The sequence below is a fragment of the Erythrolamprus reginae genome, unplaced genomic scaffold (genome assembly GCF_031021105.1).
Source record: "Erythrolamprus reginae isolate rEryReg1 unplaced genomic scaffold, rEryReg1.hap1 H_3, whole genome shotgun sequence".
In the NCBI taxonomy this organism is placed as follows: domain Eukaryota; kingdom Metazoa; phylum Chordata; class Lepidosauria; order Squamata; family Dipsadidae; genus Erythrolamprus; species Erythrolamprus reginae.
In genome coordinates this window covers 1,123,132-1,147,235 of record NW_027248484.1, presented here as the reverse complement: position 1 = coordinate 1,147,235, position 24,104 = coordinate 1,123,132, and the positions used below count along the sequence as shown (strand labels likewise).

The following is a 24,104-nucleotide window of genomic DNA, read 5'->3' as shown; positions in this document are numbered from 1 at the left end:
AACGCCCAACTTTTCTCAAACTTTTCCTATCTTTTGCCTTTCACTTGCAAAGTTGGAAGAAGCTGGTGGCACCACTGATGGTAAATCGTCTTTCTTTCTTTCTTTCTTTCTTTCTTTCTTTCCTTCCTTCCTTCCTTCCTCCCTCCCTTCCTTCCTCCGTGGGGCATCTCTAGGAATCTAGAGTAAATAGAGGTACCACTGTATTGGGATTCTATTTATCTAGACATTTTAATGACATTTCTGTGGGGTTCAAAGCTTGCAGTCTTTGAGCAGCTGAGAGTCATGAAAATGGTATTTAATAATTCCACTCCTGCTCCATAAAATAATTTCACATTGGCAACCACTTCTGGAGATTGTTTATGGTATTATTGAAGATTTTCAGGAGGCCAGTAGGATCTAGGAACATTCATCCATCCATCCTTCATTCCTTCCTTTCATCCATCCATACACCCATCCATCCTTCATTCCTTCCTTTCATCCATCCATCCATCCATCCATCCTTCATTCCTTCCTTTCATCCATCCATCCATCCATACCTCCTTACATTGTATGCAGGGAAGGACTATCACCATCAGAATCACAGAAAAAGGAACAACGTATAGTGGCTGATATCTAAACCCTCTAGAACTATGTTTCTCAATCTTGACTCAACCTTGGCAAGTCATCTCAACCTTGGCCACGGTAAGATTTGTGGACCTCAACTCCTAGAATTTCCCAGCCAACAATTGAAACTCACATGCTGACTGGGGAATTCTCGGAGTTGAAGCCCACCCATCTCAACGTTGCCAAGGAACATTGAGGAACATTGCTCTAGTAGCACCATTTCTCTAACCTTGGTTGAACTCTTTTTCCCAGAGGTCATGATCTCAAATCCACTGTACATTCCATGGGAAGAGTGTGGTGTTATCACTCTTGATGCTCCACTGCCTAGTATAAACTGTTAGATGTGCCTTTCCCCCCCAACCACTGTACACACCCTCCACAAGTTGTCTTCTGGAGATGGTGGTCATTGATCAACTTTGCCACAGGGGCTGTGTTTTCCTTTTTAAAAAGTGCTTTCTTCCTTAGATTACATATAATTTCCTCTCTGGAGCCTGAGGTCACTGATGGGTGGGTTATACACTCCTGTTTAATACCCTAGTGACTCATGGATCTTCTAGCTGCTGCTCATTCATGGTTGACTTTGAGGTCACAAACTCAACAGATGTTTCCCTACAGATCCTTCTTTGATGGTAGTTGATCCTTAAGAACCCTTTGAAGGATGCCAACATGATCTTAAACTGCATCAACAGGGAGATACACTCCAAGACTAAGGAGGTACTAATACCACTCTATAATGCCCAAGTCAGACTACACCTAGAGTACTGTATTCAATTTTGGTCACCCCACTAGATAGAAACATAGAAGACTGACAGCAGAAAAAGACCTCATGGTCCATCTAGTCTGCCCTTATACTATTTCCTGTATTTTATCTTACAATGGATATATGTTTATCCCAGGCATGTTTAAATTCAGTGACTGTGGATTGACCAACCACGTCTGCTGGAAGTTTGTTCCAAGGATCTACTACTCTTTCAGTAAAATAATATTTTCTCATGTTGCTTTTGATCTTTCCCCCAACTAACTTCATATTGTGTCCCCTTGTTCTTGTGTTCACTTTCCTATTAAAAACACTTCCCTCCTGGACCTTATTTAACCCTTTAATATATTTAAATGTTTCGATCATGTCCCCCCTTTTCCTTCTGTCCTCCAGACTATACAGATTGAGTTCATGAAGTCTTTCCTGATACGTTTTATGCTTAAGACCTTCCACCATTCTTGTAGCCCGTCTTTGGACCCGTTCAATTTTGTCAATATCTTTTTGTAGGTGAGGTCTCCAGAACTGAACACAGTATTCCAAATGTGGTCTCACCAGCGTTCTATATAAGCGGATCACAATCTCCCTCTTTCTGCTTGTTATACCTCTAGCTATGCAGCCAAGCATCCTACTTGCTTTTCCTACCGCCCGACCACACTGCTCACCCATTTTGAGACTGTCAGAAATCACTACCCCTAAATCCTTCTCTTCTGAAGTTTTTGCTAACACAGAACTGCCAATGCAATACTCAGATTGAGGATTCCTTTCTCCCAGGTGCATAATTTTACATTTGGAAACATTAAAATGCAGTTTCCATTGCTTTGACCATTTATCTAGTAAAGCTAAATCATTTACCATATTACAGACCCCTCCAGGAATATCAACCCTATTGCATACTTTAGAGTCATCGGCAAATGGATGGAAACTGACCAAGGAGAGATTCAACCTGGAAATAAGGAAGAACTTTCCGAAGGTGAGAGCGATCAACCAGTGAAACAGCCTGACAGCAGAGGTTGTGAACGCCTCGTCACTTGACACATTCAAAAGAAAATTAGACTGCCAACTGGTTGGGGTGATGTAGGGATTTCTGCTTGAGCAGGGGTTTGGACTTGATGACCTACAAGGTCCCTTTCAACTCTAATAATAAATAAATGAATAGATGCCCTTCAAACTGTCAGGTTTAGCAAACCTTTCCTCCACCGTTGTCGGGCTTGCAAAATCCAGATTTTTGTTGCAGACTCAAAATTCAAAAACTCATTTTTGCTTGAAATCAAGCAAAATTTGGGAAGCAAACCAAGACCAGAAAAACTTTTCAAGACAAGGGAAAGATTGGATTCACTCTTGTTGAGGTTTGAGCTTTATCAAGTTCATCAGAACCATGGGCAAGCCTACATTCCTACAGTAACCATTTACAAAATAATGTTAAGCGGAATTACACCATCCTAAGCTTTTGAGTGAAGAAATTCAACAGACTTTTTCTACCTTTGAGGAATCCAGTCAAACCTAAAACAAGAACCCTACCCAACCCTACCTATCATTAAGTGTTGTACCACATGATTCTTGACAAATGTATATTTTATTTTATGTACGCTGAGAGCATATGCACCAAGACAAATTCCTTGTGTGTCCAATCACACTTGGCCAATAAAATTCTATTCTACTCTATTCTATTCTATAGATCCTTCACCGAAATTCCAACATGCACAATCTGCTCACATCAACTTACAATTCTGGACTGGCTTTAAAGAATAATTCATAGACTTATATCTTTCTTTCTCCCAATTCTGGGTCCAAATCTCTGCAAAAACCCTCAACTCCAAAGGATGAAAAAAATTAAAATAACTAAGAGGAAACCTATTCGTGCATCAGGGTGTTTGGGCTTAAATAATAGGAGTGACAAATACAAAATTGTCAGGCTTATCAAGTAGACCAGACAAGAAATACAACTTATAGGGATTCGTTGTACTTTATAGTAAAGCTACAGTGGTACCACTACCTAAGAATGCCTCTACTTACGAACTTTTCTAGATAAGAACCGGGTGTTCAAGATTTTTTTGCCTCTTCTCAAGAAACATTTTCCACTTATAAACCTGAGCCTCCGAAACTGTAACCAGAAAAGGCAGGGAGAAGCCTCCGTGGGTCCTCTCTAGGAATCTCCTGGAAGGAAACAGGGCCCGGAAAATGCAGGGAGAAGCCTCCGTGGGGCCTCTCTAGGAATCTCCTGGGAGGAAACAGGGCCGGAAAATGCAGGGAGAAACCTCCGTGGGACCTCTCTAGGAATCTCCTGGGAGGAAACAGGGCCAGAAAATGCAGGGAGAAGCCTCCGTGGGGCCTCTCTAAGAATCTCCTGGGAGGAAACAGGGCCAGAAAATGCAGGGAGAAGCCTCCGTGGGACCTCTCTAGGAATCTCCTGGGAGGAAACAGGATCACCACCCTCCCTGTGGTTTCTCCAATTGCACGCATTATTTGCTTTTACATTAATTCCTATGGGGAAAAGTTGCTTCTTCTTACCAACTTTTCTATTTAAGAACCTGGTCACGGGACGGATGGATAAACATATATCCATCCTAAGATAAAATACAGAAAATAGTATAAGGGCAGACTAGATGGACCAGGAGGTCTTTTTCTGCCATCAGACTTCTATGTTTCTATGTTTCTATGTTTCTATGAATTAAATTCATAAGTAGGGGCACCACTGTATTGAAAAAAAGTTTTATTGGAAATTTATACATTTTAAAATGAGAGTACAATAGTCTTTGGAATCCGTTTCACATTTTTTTACATTAAACTTGTGTTGTACATTGTCCTAATTTGGACAGACATCTTACACAAACAAAAATAGAGAGAAAGAGAGCAAATAAGAGAAAAAAGAAACATAGAAACGTGGATATTCTCTTATCTGACCATTCTCTAGACAACCTCTCTATGCCCAGGCTTTTCAAGGTCATTCCCACACCCTACAGCACAATTCCTGCATCTCTTTCTCACTCTAGAGGCAACATTTGAGGAGATGCGATAACAAGTGACTCTTCACCACTGAAGCATCCTGACAAATCATTGGTTCATTTTACAAACCCTAGTTCAAACATGGACAGAAGAATTCTAGGAGTAGGAATAACATCCCAGAAAAAAAGCAAAGGAAACGGTAAGGGAAGAGGGGATTAGAAGAAAGAAGAAAGAGAGAGTAAGTATTTCACATTTGGAATACAGTGATACCTCGTCTTACAAACCCCTCGTCATACAAACTTTTCGAGATACAAACCCAGGATTTAAGATTTTTTTGCCTCTTCTTACAAACTATTTTCACCTTACAAACCCACCGCCGCTGCTGGCATGCTCCACCTCCGGACTTCCGTTGCCAGCGAAGCACACATTTTTGCGCTGCTGGGATTCCCATGAGGCTCCCTTCCATGGGAAACCCCACCTCTGGACGTCTGTGTTTTTGTGATGCGGCAGGGGAATCCCAGCAGGGGAATCCCAGCAGTGCAAAAATGGGTGCTTCGCTGGCAACGGAAGTCCGGAGGTGGGGTTTCCCAGTAAGGGGAGCCTCAGTGAAATTGCAGCATCGCAAAAACAGAGGTCCGGAGGTGGGTTTCGAGGACTTTGGTGTTTTTGCAATGCTGCAATTTCACTGATGCTCCTTTTGCTGGGAAACCCCACCTCCGGACTTCCGTTGTCAGCGAAGCACTCATTTTTGCAATGCTGGGATTCCCCTGCTGGGATTCTCCTACAGCATCGCAAAAACACAGACGTTTGTTATGGAGGGGAACCTCAGGGGAATCCCAGCAGTGCAAAAACAGGCCTTCAGCTGGCAAAAGGGGTGAATTTTGGGCTTGCACGCATTAATCGCTTTTCCATTGATTCCTATGGGAAACATTGTTTCGTCTTACAAACTTTTCACCTTAAGACCCTCGTCCCAGAACCAATTAAGTTTGTAAGACAAGGTATCACTGTACTGTGTCCAGTTCTGGAGACCTCACCTACAAAAAGATGTTGATCAAATTGAACGGGTCCAAAGACAGGCTACAAAAATGGTGGAAGGTCTTAAGCATCAAACTGATCAGGAAAGACTTCATGAACTCCATCTGTATAGTCTGGAGGACAGATGTTGAGACGCTAGAAAAAGTGCACTTGCTTTTTGCCTTGTGGCGACCAAAACTGAATGCAGTAATTTAATAACCTCTCCCACCCCAAACTCAAATAGATCTAGAACCCTGGTTTTCTAGTACCCATTTTTTTAATATAAATGGAAGCATTCGAGCAAAAGGGAGAACTTGACTGTAAAAAATATGACTTTAACAATCGAGTTGTCGAAGCGTGGAACTCATTACCGGATTCAATAGTGTCAACTCTCAACCCCCAACATTTCTCCCTTAGACTCTCCACGATTGACCTCTCCAGGTTCGTAAGAGGCCAGTAAGGGGCGTATATAAGTGCACTGATGTGCCTATCGTCCCCTGTCCAATTGTCTTTCCTTATCTCATATATCATATATATTCTCTCCTTATCTATCTATCTATCTATCTATATCATATATATTCTCTCCTTATCTCTTATATCATATATATTCTCTCCCTCCCATCTACTTCTCTTCTTTTTACTTTCTATCGTTATATATATTACTTAATGTCTATTCTCTTCCATATGTACTGTATATTGGACAAAGAATAAATAAATAAAATAAATAAATAAATCCCCCCCCCCCCCCGTGGTCCTTCAGCAAACAAGGAGTCAGAATCTTGCCTTGTGTTTATACTTGTCAACTCTCCAGAATTTCATCCTTTGGGCAATGGGCCAGAACGGAAGTTGTAAATGCATCCTTAACAACTCTCCTTGCTGTTCACAGTGGTTTCCTACTGGAGTTTAAAACAACAATTATTGCCTCCATTGCGGAGATGGGACTCTCTTTTTCCATGCTCGACTGTGTCCTTTTTAACATCTTGAAGGAACTCCTTGCCTTCAGGAATGAGAAAAAAGATGCTGACCACACAGCTTCCTATTACCCATCATCCTTTAGGTACACACAGTGATGGGCTGGTGTCTCCACAAGGGGGATACGCAGTGGAGGTAGTAAGTTTATGCACTATTTATTGAATACTTGGAAACATAGAAGCATAGAAAGTTGATGGCAGAAAAAAGACCTCACGATCCATCTAGTCTACCCTTATACTACTTCCTGTATTTTATCTTAGGATGGATATATTTTTATCCCAGGCATGTTTAAATTCAGTTGCTGTGGATTTACCAACCACGTCTGCTGGAAGTTTGTTCCAAGCATCTACTACTCTTTCAGTAAAATAATATTTTCTCATGTTGCTTTTGATCTTTCCCCCAATTAACTTCAGATTGTGTCCCCTTGTTCTTGTGTTCACTTTCCTATTAAAAACACTTCCCTCCTGAACCTTAGGTAACCCTTTGACATATTTAAACGTTTCGATCCTGCCCCCCCCCCCCCTTTTCCTTCTGTCCTCCAGACTCTACAGATTGAGTTCATTAAGTCTTTCCTGATCAGTTTTATGCTTAACACCTTCCACCCTTTTTGTAGCCCGTCTTTGGACCCCTTCAATTTGATCAATATCTTTTTGTAGGTGAGGCCTCCAGAACTGGACACAGGATTCCAAATGTGGTCTCACCAGCGCTCTATATAGCGGGATCACAATCTCCTTTTTCCTGCTTGTTACACCTCTAGCTATGCAGCCAAGCATTCTACTCACTTTCCCTACCGCCTGACCGCACTGAAAATCAGAGGGACACCCCCACTGTAAACACCTGATTGGTCAGATTGTTAAAATAGGTTCCAAGGTGTCAGAATAGAAGCTTTAGTTCCTAACACTGTGGGAAATTTGTCTTTTCTCATGGTCTTAGCCGACCCCTGTGAAATGGTCATTTGACCCCGCCCCAAAGGAGTCCCGACCCCCAGGTTGAGAACCATTGACCCAAAGCCTTCTGGGAAGCATTGGCTTGACCATCAGGATCTCACAGAGGGAGGGAAACAGAGGCTAGCCACTAGCAAAACAGCGGAAAGAGAAAATGGATGTAGACCAGCAGTAGCCTTCCCAAGCTTTGTCTACACTATTGAATCTAAGCTCCAAAGAATACCATGAGCAGCTTTGTTAGCTGTGACCATCAACGTCTTTCTCACAACAGCCAATTGATGGCCACCCATACAATGAGGCTTTCAAGGGAGAGAGAGAGAGAAAAAAAACACTGACCGACACAGAAGAGGCAATGATATTATTGAACCCTGCAGATGAAGGATAAATAGATACTGACGGTATCAACATGTTGGAAGGCTGGTGTGATACAACGGCGAGGGGCATAACACTAGACCCTGGGAAGCCCCTCAGGAGCACAATGCCAGATAAATGGCTTTGGGTTGGCCATAACTTCTCAACCCAGCCTTAATCAAAGGAATTTTATGTGGGATAAATTAAAGAATGAGTCTCCTATCCCTCGTGCTACCTTGGGCTTCTGGAGGACAGGTGGAAGGAAAATAGAAGACCTTAACCTAAGGATGTAGCAAATTAACAGAGATGGAAGGCATCAAGAATGACTCCCACATCTATTGGAAGTACAAAGCTGGACCTTCAAAGGAGATCTATATGAATAGATCAACAGCTTAAAAGATTTCAGGGGAAAGATCTGAAAACAGTGAGGTTCCACTCCAAATAGCAGCCTGGTTCCACAACAAAGGAGAAAGAAAGGAAGGAAGGAAGGGAGGGAGGGAGGGAGGAAGGGAGGAAGGAAATGAGGAAGGGAGGAAGGAAGGAAGTGAGGAAGGAAGGAAGGAAAGAGGGAAGGAAAGAAGGAAGTGACGAAGGAAAGAAGTGAAGAAGGAGGGAGGGAGGTGGGAGAGAGGGAAGGAAGGAAGAGAGAGGAAGCAAGCAAGCAAGAGGAAGGGAGGGAGGGAGGAAGGAAGGAAGGGAGGAAGGGGGGAGAGAGAGAGGAAGGCAGGGAGAAAGGGAGGGAGGGAGGAAGGAAGGAGGCAGGGAGGAAGGAAGGAAGAAAGAAAGGAAGAAAGAAAGAAAGAAAAGAATTGCTGAATGCATGTTTGTAAGTCAAGAATTACCTGTCCTGTGCTTTGGAGTTTCTGGCCTAGACTGTTGTAGGAACCCGGCCAATAAATTACAAGCACGTGTCTATCAATAGACACTTCAGCTTTCTGACATACCAACATTCAAACTCTGCCAGGCAGTATAATGTATCCATTGCCCAGGACAGTCTTAGCCATCTATTTAGCTCCAGGTCAAAAAAAGCAACGGAGGGAGCTAGTCCATACAGATGAGGTCATCACTCACTGCCTCTCGAGGCAAAGAATTTGACGTGGCTGATGAAGCCCTGCAGTCAGAGAAAAACACTCAGCCCTCGCCAACATCAACTCCAACCTGCACAGAGATCCTTTTCAATGACGGTGAGTGATGCGTTGGCCCAAAAGGTATCAGCTCTGTTGGTGGTGGGGCCTCCTGGGTGTGTTTGGTCAACCACCCGACAGCCAAGATGGTTAGGGGGGTCAGGTGTCAGCCAAACTTCTGGAGGGGTTAGACCTTCACAGGAGAGTGTTTGAAGCATTGACCTTCTCCCCATAGACCAAATCATCTCCAGATCATTCTGAAAGTCTGGAGGAAGTTTCCCCAACTCGGTTAGGTTTGTATTTCATTAATCATGAGTTCTTTAAAACTTCATTGTCTCGTGTGTCAGTTGTAATAATAATAATAATAATAACAACAGAGTTGGAAGGGACCTTGGAGGTCTTCTAGTTCAACCCCCTGCTTAGGCTGGAGACCCTACACTACTTCAGACAGATGGTTATCCAACATTTTCTTTAAAACTTCCAGTGTTGGAGCATTCACAGCTTCTGGAGGCAAGCTGTTCCATTGATCTATTGTTCTAACTGTCAGGAGATTTCTCCTTAGTTCCAAGTTGCTCCCCAAGATGTCCTCTTTGAAAATGATGGGCGAACATCAGCAGACCTGTGGCACATGCAAGCATCCCTCTGATGCACTGTGCAAAGTATGGCAACATCAGAGCATAATCCATTAAGCACACTATCATTCCAACTTTAGCCAACATCATTGGCTAATTACAAGAAAGTATAAAGTATGAGATGCCCCCAGGTCATCTTTAGTGGATATTCAGATTATGACCCGTTCTTCCATACAACCTGTGATCTTTACTCCATGAGGATGATGAGTTTGGAGGCCACACTGTACATCAATCAGAGCACTTTCCATCAACAACATTTCGGACATAAACATTCTAGAAAATGTCCAGAGATACTTTTGCAGAAGAGCCCTCCACTCCTCCACTCTCGACAGACTACCCTACACAACTAGACTTACAGTCCTAGGTTTAGGAAGCTTAGAACTACATCACCTTAAACACGACCTAAGCATAGCCCATAAAATCATCTGCTACAACGCCCTTCCTGTCAACGACTACAGTATTTCAGCTTCAACCACAGCAACACACAAAGACACAACAGATAGAAGAAGAAGAAGAAGAAGAAGAAGAAGAAGAAGAAGAAGAAGAAGAAGAAGAAGAAGAAGAAGAATCCCAGCGACCAATAAGCAATGTCGGTTGGCGGGCCCCAGGGGAAGAGCCTTCTCTGTGGCGGCACCGGCCCTCTGGAACCAACTCCCCCCGGAGATTAGAACTGCCCCTACTCTTCCTGCCTTCCGTAAACTTCTTAAAACCCACCTTTGCCGTCAGGCATGGGGGAATTGAAACATCTCCCCCTGGGCACGTTTAATTTATATATGGTATGCTTGTGTGTGTGTCTGTTAGTATGTGGGGTTTTTAAATCTTTAAGATTTTAAATTGTTTGATTACTTATGATTTGTTTCTACATGTTGTGAGCCGCCCCGAGTCTTCGGAGAGGGGCGGCATACAAATCCAAGTAATAAATAAATAAATAATAATAATAAGAAGTTGTTGAAGGAGAAGAAGGAGGATGAGGAGGATGAGGAGGTCAAGGAGCACGAGGAGGAGGAAGAAGAAGAAGAAGAAGAAGAAGAAGAAGAAGAAGAAGAAGAAGAAGAAGTAGAAGAAGTTGAAGGAGAAGAAGGAGGACGAGGAGGACGAGGAAGAGGAAGAGGAAGGAGAAGGAGGAGGACGAGGAGGTCAAGGAGGATGAGGAAGAAGGAGGACGAGGAGGATGAGGAGGACGAGGAGAAGCTCTCTGTCCATTCTGCAAAAGTTAGAAGGAGCTGAAACTCAAAATTGTCTTGGAAAGCCCCTGGGGATGAAGCCTGGGTCAGCAATCCAGGAAACCCCCACTGAGCAGCATAAAGTCCACCTTGAAAAAACCTGGCCAAAGTATGACATCCAGGACTGTGAGCTACGTGGAAACAAGCAAGCAAGCAAACACAAGAAAACAAAATAAATCTAAACGCGACACGCTAGCATTATGAAAAGCGAGCTCTGAGCTTCTTTGTTTTCTTCCAGACTTTTCATTACCCAAGCTAGGTAACATCATCAGTGCTAGGTGGTGATGTTACCCGGTTTGGGTAATGAAACCTCTGCAAGAAAACAAGAAAACTCATAGAGTGCCAAGGACTCCACAGTCCTCCTATTATTCCTCCTCCTCTTCCTCCTCCTGTCCACCAACCCCCCCTCCTTACTATAACACTGATGATGTTACCTAGTTTGAGTAATGAAGCATCTATAAGAAAACAAGGAAGTTGAGAAGGCACCAAGAACCCCACAGTCCTCCTATTAGTCCTTCTCCCTCCTCCTTACTAGCACTGATGGTGTTACCTGGTTGGGTAATAAGACGTCTGTAAAAAAAAAAAGCAAGTTCAGAGGGCACCAAGGGTCCCATAGTCCTCCTCCTCCTCCCATTTCTCCTCCTCCTCTTCTCCACTCCACATACAGTGGCACCTCTACCTAAGAAGGCCTCTACTTACGAACATTTCTAGATAAGGGTGTTTAAGATTTCTTTTTGCCTCTTCTCAAGAACCATTTTCCACTTACAAAGCCAAGCCTCCAAAATTGTAACTGGAAAAGGCAGAGAGAAGCCTCTGTGGGGCCTCTCTAGGAATCTCCCAGGAAGAAATAGAGCCAGAAAAGGTGGGGAGAAGCCTCCGTGGGGCCTCTCTAGGAATCTCCTGGGAGGAAATAAGACCGGAAAAGGCAGGGAGAAGCCGCCATGGGGCCTCTCTAGGAATCTCCTAGGAGGAAACAGGGTGGGAAAAGGCGGGGAGAAGCCTCCATGGAGCCTCTCTAGGAATCTCCTGGGAGGAAACAGAACCAGAAAAGGCAGAGAGAAGCCTCCGTGGGGCCTCTCTAGGAATCTCCTAGGAGGAAACAGAACCAGAAAAGGCGGGGAGAAGCCTCTGTGGGGCCTCTCTAGGAATCACCTAGGAGGAAACAGGGCTGGGAAAGCCTCTGTGGGGCCTCTCTAGGAATCTCTTGGGAGGAAACAGAGCTGAAAAAGACAGGGGGAAGCCTCCGTTGTGCCTCTCTAGGAATCTCATGGGAGGAAACAGGGCCTACACCCTCCCTGTGGTTTCCCCAATCGCACGCCTTATTTGCTTTTACATTGATCCCTATGGGAAAAATTACTTCTTCTTACAAACTTTTCTAGTTAAGAACCTGGCCACGGAACAAATTAACTTCGTAAGTAGAGGTGCAACTGTAATAATAATTCGAGTTCTCCCCCTGTACAGTCAGCAGGCCGTTGCCTTCCCTCTCGTGATAAAGGAAAATAAACGGGAAGCCTTCGCCTGCTGACCGTACCACCTTGTGCAATTCCACCAAAAAGGGGAAAAAAAGGCGGGGGGGAAACACACAACAAAAATACAAAAACAGCAAAAACCTCATGGATGGTTTCAGCCTCCGGCAGGCCAAATCGGAGTCACTCCCACCTACCCACCCGCCAAAGCCGAGCCTGCTGAAATCCAGAGTTTAAACTTTCAAAGGCTCCTTGTAATTCTTCTCCTTTCCAAAAAAAGAAATAAATAAATAAATAACAACAACAAGGCAGAACAACTGTGCCGTCTTTGTTTCTCGGTGGAATGGCTCGGCTTTTGAGCAGCAGCGCAAGCAACGACTTGCTGGATTCTTGGCTCAGCAGAGGAGAATGGGACGACTTCCCTTGGGTGGTGTTTTTTTTTCAACAAAGCAACAAAAAAGGAGAGAGAGGGAGAGAGAAACGGGGGGGGGGGGAGAAAAGAGTTGGAAGGAAAGAGCGGTTGTTTCTTTCTTACTTTTGCAATAATAGTACTAATAGTAGTAATAATAATAATAACAACAACAAAAACAGGAAGAGAAAGAAGAGGAAGAGGAGGAAGAAGAGGAGGAAGGAGGAAGAAGAAGAGGAAGAGGAGGAAGAAGAAAAGGAGGAGGAGGGAGAGGAAGAAGGGGAAGGAGAAGAAGAAGAAGAAGAGGAAGAAGGAGGAGGAGGAGGAGAGCAAGAGGAAGAGGAGGAAGAGGAAGAAGAAAAGGAGGAAGAGGAAGAGGAGGAGGAGGAAGAGGAAGATGGAGAAGGAGGAGAAGGGGAAGAAAAAGAAGGAGGAGGAAGGAGGAGGAGGAGGAGGAGGAGGAGAAGGAGAAGGAGAAGAAGAAGAAGAAGAAGAAGAAGAAGAAGAAGAAGAAGAAGAAGAAGAAGAAGAAGAAGAAGAAGAAGAAGAAGTAGTAGTAGTAGTAACAGTGATACCCATTGCCAACCATTGGGGCACTTGCTACCATGTCCAAGAATTTCACAAAACACATCAAGAAATTGCAGCTTCCTGCAATAACAGCAGCGGAACTGCCAAAAAACCCTGCGCTACTCAGAACATCAGATATTTTAAGAAGACACTTGGTTGATACCTAGGACGCTGGCAGCAACCTGTATCAATCATCAGTGATATTCGTGAACCTCTTTAAAATGACGGAATATCATGTTTAATGAATAAAAGAGATAACAACAACAACTTAATAATGCCACCCTTCCCCAATGCTGCAGATCCTTGCTTTGAATCAATTCTGGCAAAATCTGCAGAGATCACCTTTAGTAACAGGCTGGTTCTGTTTGCAGGAAGGCAATGTTAGGAAATTGCCCGATTTTTGCCCTTTGAAGCACTCATCAGTCTAATGATTCAGAAAATAACCTGGGGCTATTAAAAGCAATAGCAAGATGGGCCGGCTGATTGTTTGGGAGCTGACTGGGAGGGGATGGTGGTTTGGTCCAAGAGGAAAGGAAGAATTTGTATATTTGTATATCTGCAGAGAGGGGCGGCATACAAATCTAAATAATAAATAAATAAATAAATAAATATTGTCCCTTTTCGCTTTGCAACAAACAAAAGACACCAGCAAATTTATTTTATTTATTTATTATTTATTATTTATATTTGTATGCCGCCCCTCTCCGCGAACTCGGGGCGGCTCACAACAAAAAAATACACAATCGTACAAATCCAAATAGATTCAATAACTTTAAGTATTTAAAATAGTTTTTTAAAAATTACCCCACTATATTAACAAGCACACACACAAACATACCATGCATAAATTGTACATGCCCAGGGGAGATGTTTCAGTTCCCCCATGCCTGACGACAAAGGTGGGTTTTAAGAACTTTACGGAAGGCAGGGAGAGTAGGGGCAGTTCTAATCTCCGGGGGGAGTTGGTTCCAGAGGGCCGGGGCCGCCACAGAGAAGGCTCTTCCCCTGGGGCCCGCCAACCGACATTGTTTAGTTGACGGGACCCGGAGAAGGCCCACTCTGTGAAAGATACCGTCTTCTTTAGATGGGATTTCGTTCCTAAACCGAATATCCTACGAAACTGGACTTACAATCCTAGGGTTAGAAAGCTTAGAACTACATTGCCTTAAACACAGTCTAAACATAGCCCATAAAATCATCTGCTACAACGTCCCTTCCTGTCAACGACTACTTCAGCTTCAACCTCAACAACACACGAGCACACAACAGATTCAAACTTAATGTAAACCACTCCAAACTCGATTGCAGGAAGTACCACTTTAGTAACCGAGTAGTTGATGCCTGGAACTCACGATCGGACTCTGTAGTATCATCTCCTAACCCCCAAAATTTTACCCTTAGCTTGTCTACTCTTGACCTCTCCCAATTCCTAAGAGGTCAGTGAGGGGTGTGCATAAGTGCACCAGCGTGCCTTCCGTCCCCTGTCCTAATGTTGCTTTATATTTTTTTACTAGCATCATGTATATGAATATTATTATTTCTAATGTTTTTCTAATGTTTTTCTTTCTTTTATTGGTATCATGCATATAAATGTTATTATATCATCACATACCTCCGTTATGTACTAGACAAAACAAACAAACAAATAAATAAATAAAAATGAACAGAGTCTGGAATAGCCCCATGCAGAAAGTGGTTTATTTACAAGAGCTTAGTGATCTAAGTATTGCCCACAAAATCATATGCTGCAATGTTCTGCCTGTCAATGACTACTTCAGCTTCAACCGTAACAACACAAGAGCACGCAACAAACTTAATATTAATCGCTCCAAGCTTGACTGTAAAAAAATATGACTTTAGCAATCGAGTTGTCGCAGCGTGGAACTCATTACCGGACTCAGTAGTGTCAACCCCTAACCCCCAACATTTCTCCCTTAGACTCTCCACGATTGACCTCTCCAGGTTCCTAAGAGGTCAGTAAGGGGCGTACATAAGTGCACCAGTGTGCCTTTCATCCCCTGTCCAATTGTCTCCCCTTATCCCATATATCACGTATCTTTTCTTCCTTTCATATATCTTCTCCTCTATTTTCATATCTTTTCTTTATATGTAATACTTCATGTCTATTCTGCTCAATATGTATTGTGTATTGGACAAAATAAATAAATAAATAAATAAATAAATAATGTTTTGGGGCTGGAGATATAATCTTGGGAGGCAGTTTCGGATATAATAATAATAATAATAATAATAATAATAATAATAACAACAACAACAACAACAACAGAAGTAGCAGCAACAATAAATGCCACCCTCCTGTATTTTAAGAGGCACATCCCATCAAATAAATGTCACCTATTTTGGGGGAATGATGCTGACACTTAATGACTTCCTCTCTCCCCCAAACTGTAGGACCAGAGCAAATTTAAGACACATCTATTTTGCAGAGCTGTAGATTAGATTTCTCATAGCATAAAATACAAGTCAATAGGGGAAGTCAATTTCAATACAGCAACTCAATTCAACAGGGCAACTCAATGCCAACAGGGCAAGTCAATTCAATAGGGCAAGTCAATTTCAATAGGGCAGTGTCAAAAGGCCTGTCAATGTCAACAGGTCAAGTCAATGTCAACAGGGCAAGTCAATTTCAATAGGGCAAGTCAATTCAATAGGGCAACTCAATGTAAATAGGTCAGGTCAATGTAAGCACAACAAGTCAATTTCAATTGGTCAGGTCAATTTAATAGGACAAATCAATGTCAACAGGTCAAATCAATGTAAGCAGGGCAAGTCAATTTCAATAGGTCAATTCAATTCAATAGGGCAACTCAATGTCAACAGGGCAACTCAATGTCAACAGGACAAGTCAATTTCACTAGGGCAAGTCAATTCAATAGGGCAACTCAATTTCAATAGGGCAACTCAAAAGGCCTGGCAATGTCAACAGGGCAAGTCAATTTCAATAGGGCAACTCAATGTAAACAGGTCAGGTCAATGTAAGCAGGGTAAGTCAATTTCAATAGGTCAATTCAATTCAATAGGGCAACTCAATGTCAACAGGGCAAGTCAATTTCAACAGGGCAAGTCAATTTCAATAGGTCAATTCAATGTCAACAGGGCAACTCAGTGTCAACAGGGCAAGTCAATTTCAATAAGGCAAGTCAATGCAAAATGGTAACTCAGTAACAATAGGGCAGTCAATTTCAACAGGGCAAGTCAATTCAATAGGGCAAGTCAATTTAAACAGGGCAAGTCAATTCAATAGGGCAAGTCAATTTCAACAGGGCAAGTCAATTCAATAGGGCAAGTCAATTTCAACAGGGCAAGTCAATTCAATAGGGCAAGTCAATTTCAACAGGGCAAGTCAATTCAATAGGGCAAGTCAATTTCAACAGGGCAAGTCAATTCAATAGGGCAAGTCAATTTCAACAGGGCAAGTCAATTCAATAGGGCAAGTCAATTTCAACAGGGCAAGTCAATTTCAACAGGGCAAGTCAATTTCAGTGCAATGTTGGTTGGACACCTCCACTTGGCATTCATCAAACAATGCAACAGTGTAATTCTACTCATGTTTACTCAGAAACAGGTCCCACTGAACCGCTAAGCAGAATCATAACAGAAGTACAGAGTGAGAAGAGACCTTGGAGGTCTTCTAGTCCAACCCCCCACCCCACTCCAGGCTCAAGCATGAAACCCAATACCAATTTCAGGCATTTGAATTTGTATTTGTATTTATTAGATTTGTATGCCGCCCCTCTCCGAAGACTCGGGGCGGCTAACAACAATATAAAAAGACAATGTAAAGAAATCTAATATTAAAAACAATCTTAAAAACCCCAATTTAAAGAACCACTCATACATACAAGCATACCATGTATAAATTCTATAAGCCTAGGGGGAAGGGAAATTTAAATTCCCCCATGCCTGATGACAGAGGTGGGTTTTAAGGAGCTTGCGAAAGGCAAGGAGGGTGGGGGCAACTCTGATATCTGGGGGGGACCTGGTTCCAGAGGGTCAGGGCCGCCACAGAGAAGGCTCTTCTTCTGGGTCCCGCCAAACGACATTGCTTAGTTGACGGGACCCGGAGAAGGCCAACTCTGTGGGACCTAACCGGTCGCTGGGATTCGTGCAAACGGCTGTCCAATCTCTTCTTTAAAACCTCCAGTGTTGGAGCACCCACAATTTCTGGAGTCAAGCTTTGGAACCCCTGGGTGAATAATGGAATAAGGGAATATTGCACCACAGTCCTGGGCGGATGGGAGGGAACAAGCCAAATGAATTGGGATTTTAGAATATGAATTAAGTGAGACTTTTTACATGTTTTTAGAATTAATTTTTTTCTTTTTAGAGTTTTAAATGTTAGGTTTCTTGCATATTATGCATTTGTTTTGTTGTAAGCTGCCTGGAGTCTCAGGAGAAAGGCGGCGTAGAAAATTAATAAATAAGTAAATAAATAATTTTCTGGTGGCTTGGGAAGTTGGGGAGGGGGCAAACTCAGCCTCTCCTCCTAAACCCCCCTTTTCTCCCTCCTTCCCCAATCCATTGTGGACTTTCTCCCTGCCCCTCCCCAACCAGCAGGCCTGGACTTTTTTGCATTTCTAAAACTGGCTCTTTGCAAAGCCATTTGCCAAGAAGAGAGCCCACCCTTTCTTTGGTAACCACCCCCAACACACACACACACACACAACATGACAACAGGTGGGCTTTGGTTGGGATATAGGAAGAAATGCAAGGGAATAATTTACCTACGGAATCAATTTCCAGGAGACGCTGCAAATCCCTTATGCTGTGGATCTCGCTGTGAGCCAGTCTTTCGATCAGCTCCTGAGGGATCTCTGCTTCCTTGGGAAAGAGAAGAGAAAGAGAGCGAAGGCCCCCCAGGTTAGTCAGCTTCCCACCCAGATCTCACACACACACCCGTAGCAGATCCCTGGTCAAGTAGGATCTCTAGGGAGTCTTTCTCCAAATCACCCTCTGGGCCGTATCTTGATTTCTTAACCTAGTTAAATCACCAGATCTCTAGAGATTCTTTCTCCAAATCACCCTCTGGACTAGATCTTGATTTCTTAAACTAGCCAAATCACCAGATCTCTAGGGATTCTTTCTCCAAATCACCCTCAGGACCAGATATTGATCTCTATAGTCAGTTCAGATCACCAGATCTCTAGTGAGTCTTTCTCCAGATCACCCTCTGGATCAGATCTTGTTCTCTAGCCAATCAAATCATTAGATATCTAGTGATTCTTTCTCCAAATCACCCTCTGGACTAGATCTTGATCTCTTAAGCTAGTTAAATCACCAGATCTCTAGTGATTCTGTCTCCAAATCACCCTCTGGACTAGATCTTGATTTCTTAAGCTAGTTAAATCACCAGATCTCTAGTGATTCTTTCTCCAAATCACCCTCTGGACTAGATCTTGATTTCTTAAACTAGCCAAATCACCAGATCTCTAGGGATTCTTTCTCCAAATCACCCTCGGGACCAGATCTTGATCTCTATAGTCAGTTCAGATCACCAGATCTCTAGTGAGTCTTTCTCCAGATCGCCCTCTGGACCACATCTTGATCTCTAGCCAATCAAATTACCAGATTTCTAGTGATTCTTTCTCTGGACCAGATCTTGGTCTCTCTAGTCAGTTCAGATCACCAGATCTCTACTGAGTCTGCCACCAAATCAGCTCCAGAGCAGATCCCAAGTCAATCAAAATCTGGAGATCTCCAAGTGAGTCTTCCTCCAGATCACCCTCTGGACCAGATCTTGATCTCTCGCCATTCAAATTTCCATCCAGCCTTTTTTCAAATCCCCTCTGGAGCGGATCTGGAGCGGATCTGGATCCCCTCTGAAGTGGGACCGGCCCCCAGCTTCCACCCCCATCCAGGTGCTCAGGAACAATGGAGGAAGGAGGGGCTGCAGGTTTTTTTTTGTGTGTGTGTGTTTTTTAAAAAATGCTTTACAACAGTCTGTAGTCAACCAACATTAACCTTAGTTCCTCCTCCTCCTCTTCCACCTCCCCCCCAGACTGTGATATGAGAAAATTCTGTCCTTTTCGTTTATTTCTCTCCCCCCCCCTCTTTATCGTGTGTTGGGGGCTGGTCTCTGGGAAGGAGGGATTAGCACGCTGGCTCAAATCTTTGGGAAAGGCTAGAGATAAGGGGGGGGGGGTTTAAAGAAAAAAAATGGAGCAGGCAGTGCTTTAAGACCATCCATAATATCAGGGGGAGGGGGCTGTATGGGAAGACGCCCCTTACAATTACAAAACTATCTCCTTTACTAAGAGAGGGCTTGTCCTGAAGTTCAGTATCTGAAATCTGCCTTCCTAGAAGTATGAGAGAGAGGGACTGAGAGAGAGAGAGAAAGGGGGAGGGGGAAAGGGAGAGGGACAGGGAGGGAATGAGAGAGGGGGCAGGGAGGGGGAGAGTGAGGGAAAAGAGGGAAGGAGAGAGAGGGGAGAGGGGAAGAGGGTGAGGGAGAGAGGAGGAGAAAGAGAGGAAGAGGAGAGAAAAGGAAAGGGAGGAGGAGGAGAAAGAGAGAGAGGAGAGAGAGGAAAGAGAGAGGAGAAAGTTAGAGGAGTAAGAGAAAGAGAGAGAGGAGAGAAAAGGAGAGAGAAAGGGGAGAGAGAGGAGAAAGAGAAAGGAGAAAAGGAAAGACAGAAGAGAAAGACAGAGAGAGGAGAAAGAGAGAGGAGAAAGAGAAGAGAAAAGGAGAGAGAAAGAGAAAGAAAGAGAGAGAGAGAAAGGAGTGAAAAGGAGAGAGAGAGAGGAGACAGAGGGGAGAAAGAGAGAGGAGAAAGAGAAAGGAGAAAAGGAAAGACAGAAGAGAAAAGCAGGGAGAAGAGGAGAGAGAGGAGAAAGAGAAGAGAAAAGGAGAGAGAAAAGGAGAAAGAGAAAGAGAGAGAGAGGAAAAAGAGGAGAGAAAAGGAGAGAGAGAGGAGAAAGAGAGAGAGAAAGGAGAGAAAAGGAGAGAGAGAGAGAAGGAGAAAGACAGAGGAGAAAAAGAGAGGAGAGAAAAGGAGAGAGAGAGGAGAAAGAGAAATCAAGTTGAAATATGCCACAGCACCATTCCACAGGTTGTTTCCTCCTCTCACTCCCCACTCACCCCCGCCCTTCCAAAAAAGAGGCAGCAAACCCTCTTTTCCAGCTTATCTAAAAATAAAATAAAAATCCCTGGACTTCACAGGCCTCGTTTTCCACAAACCGGGATAAAATAACCCAGAACTTTCCTCCCTCCCCCTCCGTTGTCCCATTGTTGCTGTTGTTTAATTGCCCAGCCTTAGGAGAGCTTTGACCCAAGGCAACTTCTCTTTTTTCTATTTTTTTTTCAATAGCAGGAAACGTGCAAAAAAAAAATAATAATAAAAGTTTCAGCCTGCAAATAGTTTTTAAAAAAAAAAAAAAAAATCCTGGCTCTGGCTTTACACTATTCTCCAAAATTTTTCCCTGAGTAGAGAGGTGGATGGGCCGCGCTCTAAAAGGGCCCGGATCCTACAGGTTGAAAATCAACACACACACACAAAACACACAAACCACCTCGTGTTTAATGTTACCCAGCCCCCTCCTTAAGAGCCAGCAAACTCAGCCCGCTTCAAAATACATTCCCTTCCTTTTGGGCCCTGGAATTCCCACGCTCCGTGGCAGCTACCAGAAACAATTCCCAATTCCCTAGTTGTCTTGGTGTGCAGAGCCCTGCACACCAAGACAACTAGACACAAGAACAGTTTTTTTCCTGAACACCATCACTCTACTAAACAAATAATTCCTCAACACTGTCAGACTTTTCACTGTCTGCACTTCTATTTCTACTAGTTTTTCTCACCATTCCTATCACCCATTTCCTCCCATTTATGACTGTAACTTGTTGCTTGTATCCTAAGATTTGTATTAATGTTTCTTCCTAGCTTATTTGACCCCTATGACAATCATTAAGTGTTGTACCACATGTATCTTGACACATCTGTATTTTCTTTTATGTACACTGAGAGCATATGCACCAAGACAAATTCCTTGTGTGTCCAATCACACTTGGCCAATAAAAATTCTATTCTATTCCAATTTGGGGAGTGGGTAGGCGAAGAGGAAGCAATGGGTGGGAGGGAAATCCCACCACACACAAAGCTGAGATTAGACCCCAAAAGGACTGCGTTCGCGGCCACGCGGCCCACAAACCAGCTTCCTAAACAAACTAAACCCAGTTTCTACCCTTTGCAAACGCGCCGAGCTACAGAGCTCGCCAGAGAGCGCACGGGCCGCGCGCTGCCCCCCCTTCAACCCAGTTAGGTCCTGGAAAAACTAACTGGGATTCTCCTTCGCCGTGCCTCCCCTCCAATTCCTGGAGGAGGCAAACTCGGAATCCCTTTTTTTAGTGGAAGAAACCCCCCCTGGAGAGTCAGCGAGTCGTCTGAACGCGGAGCCCGGGTGGTGTTGGAAACAAGCCCCTTTCCAAAGTCTTTTAACTTCTAAGCAAAACGTGCCAGAGTCAAGCTGGGGAACCAGAGTTGGGTCTTTTTTTTTTTACACAGACCTACATACACAACACCCAAATCCATGCGGATAACCTTATAAAGTGAATTTTCAGAGAAGGGGGGGCGGTTTAAACACGCGGTTGCAACGCTGCAGCTGGAACTCGCTCCCTTCTCCTGTTTTAGCCATTTCGTGGTTAGTTTCTCCAAGGAGCAGGAAGCTGGCTTACTATAGAAGCCTACTCGTGGTTTGTTGTTTCCTCGACTTCCCCACCCTACCCCCCCCCTCTCTCTCTCTCCATGCCAGGCCGGCGTTGGCGTTGGGAGAAGGAGAGGGGGGGAACCCACGCGCAAAAATCACAGACCCGAGAGTCCCTTCCACCCTTCCTTTTGCACGTCTGCACGCGCGCCAGAGAGGGGACCGCGAGGCAGGGTGAAGGGACGGGCTGGGGAATCGTAGCTACTACGTCCGGGGGGGGGGAGTAGCGGACGCGGAAGAGAGACCACGCTGGGTTTTTGTGGGGGAATGGGTGGGAGTGGGAATGATAGTTTAGCCGCGCGAGGGAGGGTTTGCCTTGCCCCACGCTACCCCTCCGGTGTTGGGGTAAAATCTGGGGAAGGGGGAAGGAAGCCCCCCCCCTTCTTTCCACCCGGAGGGTCCAAGGTGAAGGCAAACCCCTCGCACGGGGGTTGGGGATGCAGGTGAACGGTAGAAGCAGGTCGAGAGAGGAAGTGGGAGAAGGGGGAAGGAAAGCAGGAGGAATACCAAACATGCAAAATGAATATATATTTGGTTTTGGAAGCAGTTGGATATTTTAAAAGGGGAGGGGGGTCTTCTGCCCTTCCTTCCTTCTTTCTTTCCTTCCTTCTTTCCCCTTCCCTTTTCCCTTTCCCCTCCTTTCCTTTCTCTCTTTTTTTCCTTTCTTCCTTCCTTCCTCCTTTTTCCTCCCACCCTCTTTCCTTTCCTTCTTCCCTCCTTTCCTTTCTCCTTCCCTTCCCTTCTTTCCTTTCCCTTTCCTTCCCTTTCCCTTTCCTTTTCTCCTTTCCTTTCTCCTTCCCTTCTTTCCTTTCCTTCCTCTTTTTTCCTCCCCTTTCCTTCCTTCCCTTTCCCTTTCCTCTCCTTTCCCTTTCCTTTCCCCCCCACTCTCTCCCTTCCCCCCCCCAAGTCCTCCAGGTTTGCCCAGGTGTGCACTTACCTCCGCCAACACGAGGGAGCAAAAGGCTATAACCCAAAACGCTGCGCTGATCCTCATTGCGGGCTCATCACTGTAACCGGCCACAGGACTCAACGGTGCAGCGGAGGAGGCGCACCCCCCCGCCTCCTTGGGCTGGGAAAATAACAACCATCCCTCAGGGGGGGGGGGCGAGGGAGCCACCACCGGCGCTGGGCGGAGGGGGGAGGAGGAGGAGGAGGACGGCGCGGGAGGGGGGAGGGCAGTTGTCCTCCGGCACGAGCTCCGGGCAATGGGGGTCTCCTCCTTAATTCCTTAAGGCATCGGAACGGTCTCTCGGCGGCTGGTTCCGGAGAGGGGGGGGTCCTCCTTGCAGAGGGGAGAAGCCGGGGAGCGGTGGGGTGGCGGGGTTGGTCTCTAGGCGCCTTTCTCCCCCTCCCCGCTTTGCGAAGCCAGGAAAATAAAAAATCGAGGGCGGTGGAAGGAAAGGTTGAAGCCGGGCGCCCGGGACTGTTTCTCCTTTTTTTTTCACCCCCTTTTCCTTCCCAAGGTGCCACCGGCGCGCTTCCTCCGCTTCTTCTGTTGCTGCTTTTTCGGGGGTTTATTTTCTGGGCAAGCGGGCAGGGTCTACATCTTGGCCGGGATGGCGACGAAGTGAAAGGCGAGGAGGAGAAGAGGAGGAGGAGGAGGCGCGAGCCTGCCCGGCGTCCATCACCTGTCTGCGAGCCGCTCGCCCTTTCCCAGGCGGGCGAAGAGTTCCCAGTCCCTCCTCTCCTCCCGATCCCCCCACCCACCCCTCCCTCCTCCCTGTCTCTCTCTCTCCCCACCCCTTCCAAACACCCAACCCACCGACCCACCCAACCCACCCGGAGCAGCAGGCGGCAAAGCGCAGCGGCGAAGGGGAAAGAGAAGCCGGGGAAGAGGAGAAGCTCGTAGGGTTATTAATCGCCCCCTCCCCAAAACACACACACACACACAAAAGGAGGGGAGGAAGAAGGGATGCGAGAGAGAGAAATAGAAGCCGAGAGGCCGCACTGCAGCCTTTCCCTTTTCCCCCTCGGCCTAGGCGAGGGAATTTTATTTTTCCAGAAAGGACCGTCAGGTGATCTACCAGCCTTCTTTCTTCCTCCTCCTCCTCCTCCTCATCACCTTCTTCTTCTTCCTCCCCAGCGCGGCCGCGCGAGAGAAGAGGGTGGCGGCGTGGGGGGGGGGGGGGAGAGAGCAGCGGTTCTCCGCTTGGCACCCGCGTTTTATATTTTGTACATATTTTTATTTTTATGTATATATATAGAGAGAGATTTTTCTTTTTTGCAGAAACCGAGAGGCTTTGAGATCAAAGGGCGGCCGGGCTCGAACGCGGAGGCTGCGGAAAGCGAAAGCGGCTCGGGTTCACTTTCACTCCCTTTCCCTCCCCCCCCCCCCGCCCCCAATCACCACCACCCAGTCTTTCGTTTTAGCTGCTGCTGCAAAG

At 45.2% G+C, this 24,104-nt stretch overlaps 1 protein-coding gene across 3 annotated transcripts in view; it reads right to left on the bottom strand.

The window, feature by feature from the left end:
* Positions 1-23,412, bottom strand: part of LOC139155568 (platelet-derived growth factor subunit A-like) — a 76,750-nt gene extending 53,338 nt beyond the window's left edge. Inside the window, exons 1-2 of one of the 3 annotated variants that reach the window (XM_070730754.1) lie at positions 22,658-23,412; positions 17,751-17,847 (exon numbers count right to left, since the gene is read on the bottom strand). In XM_070730754.1, the coding sequence (XP_070586855.1) occupies positions 17,751-17,847; positions 22,658-22,714 (154 nt within the window). In that variant the 5' untranslated portion in view covers positions 22,715-23,412. The remainder of the gene's footprint in view (positions 1-17,750; positions 17,848-22,657) is intronic. The other 2 variants (XM_070730755.1, XM_070730753.1) reach the window with 2 other exon arrangements.
* Between the last annotated feature and the right edge of the window lie 692 nt (positions 23,413-24,104).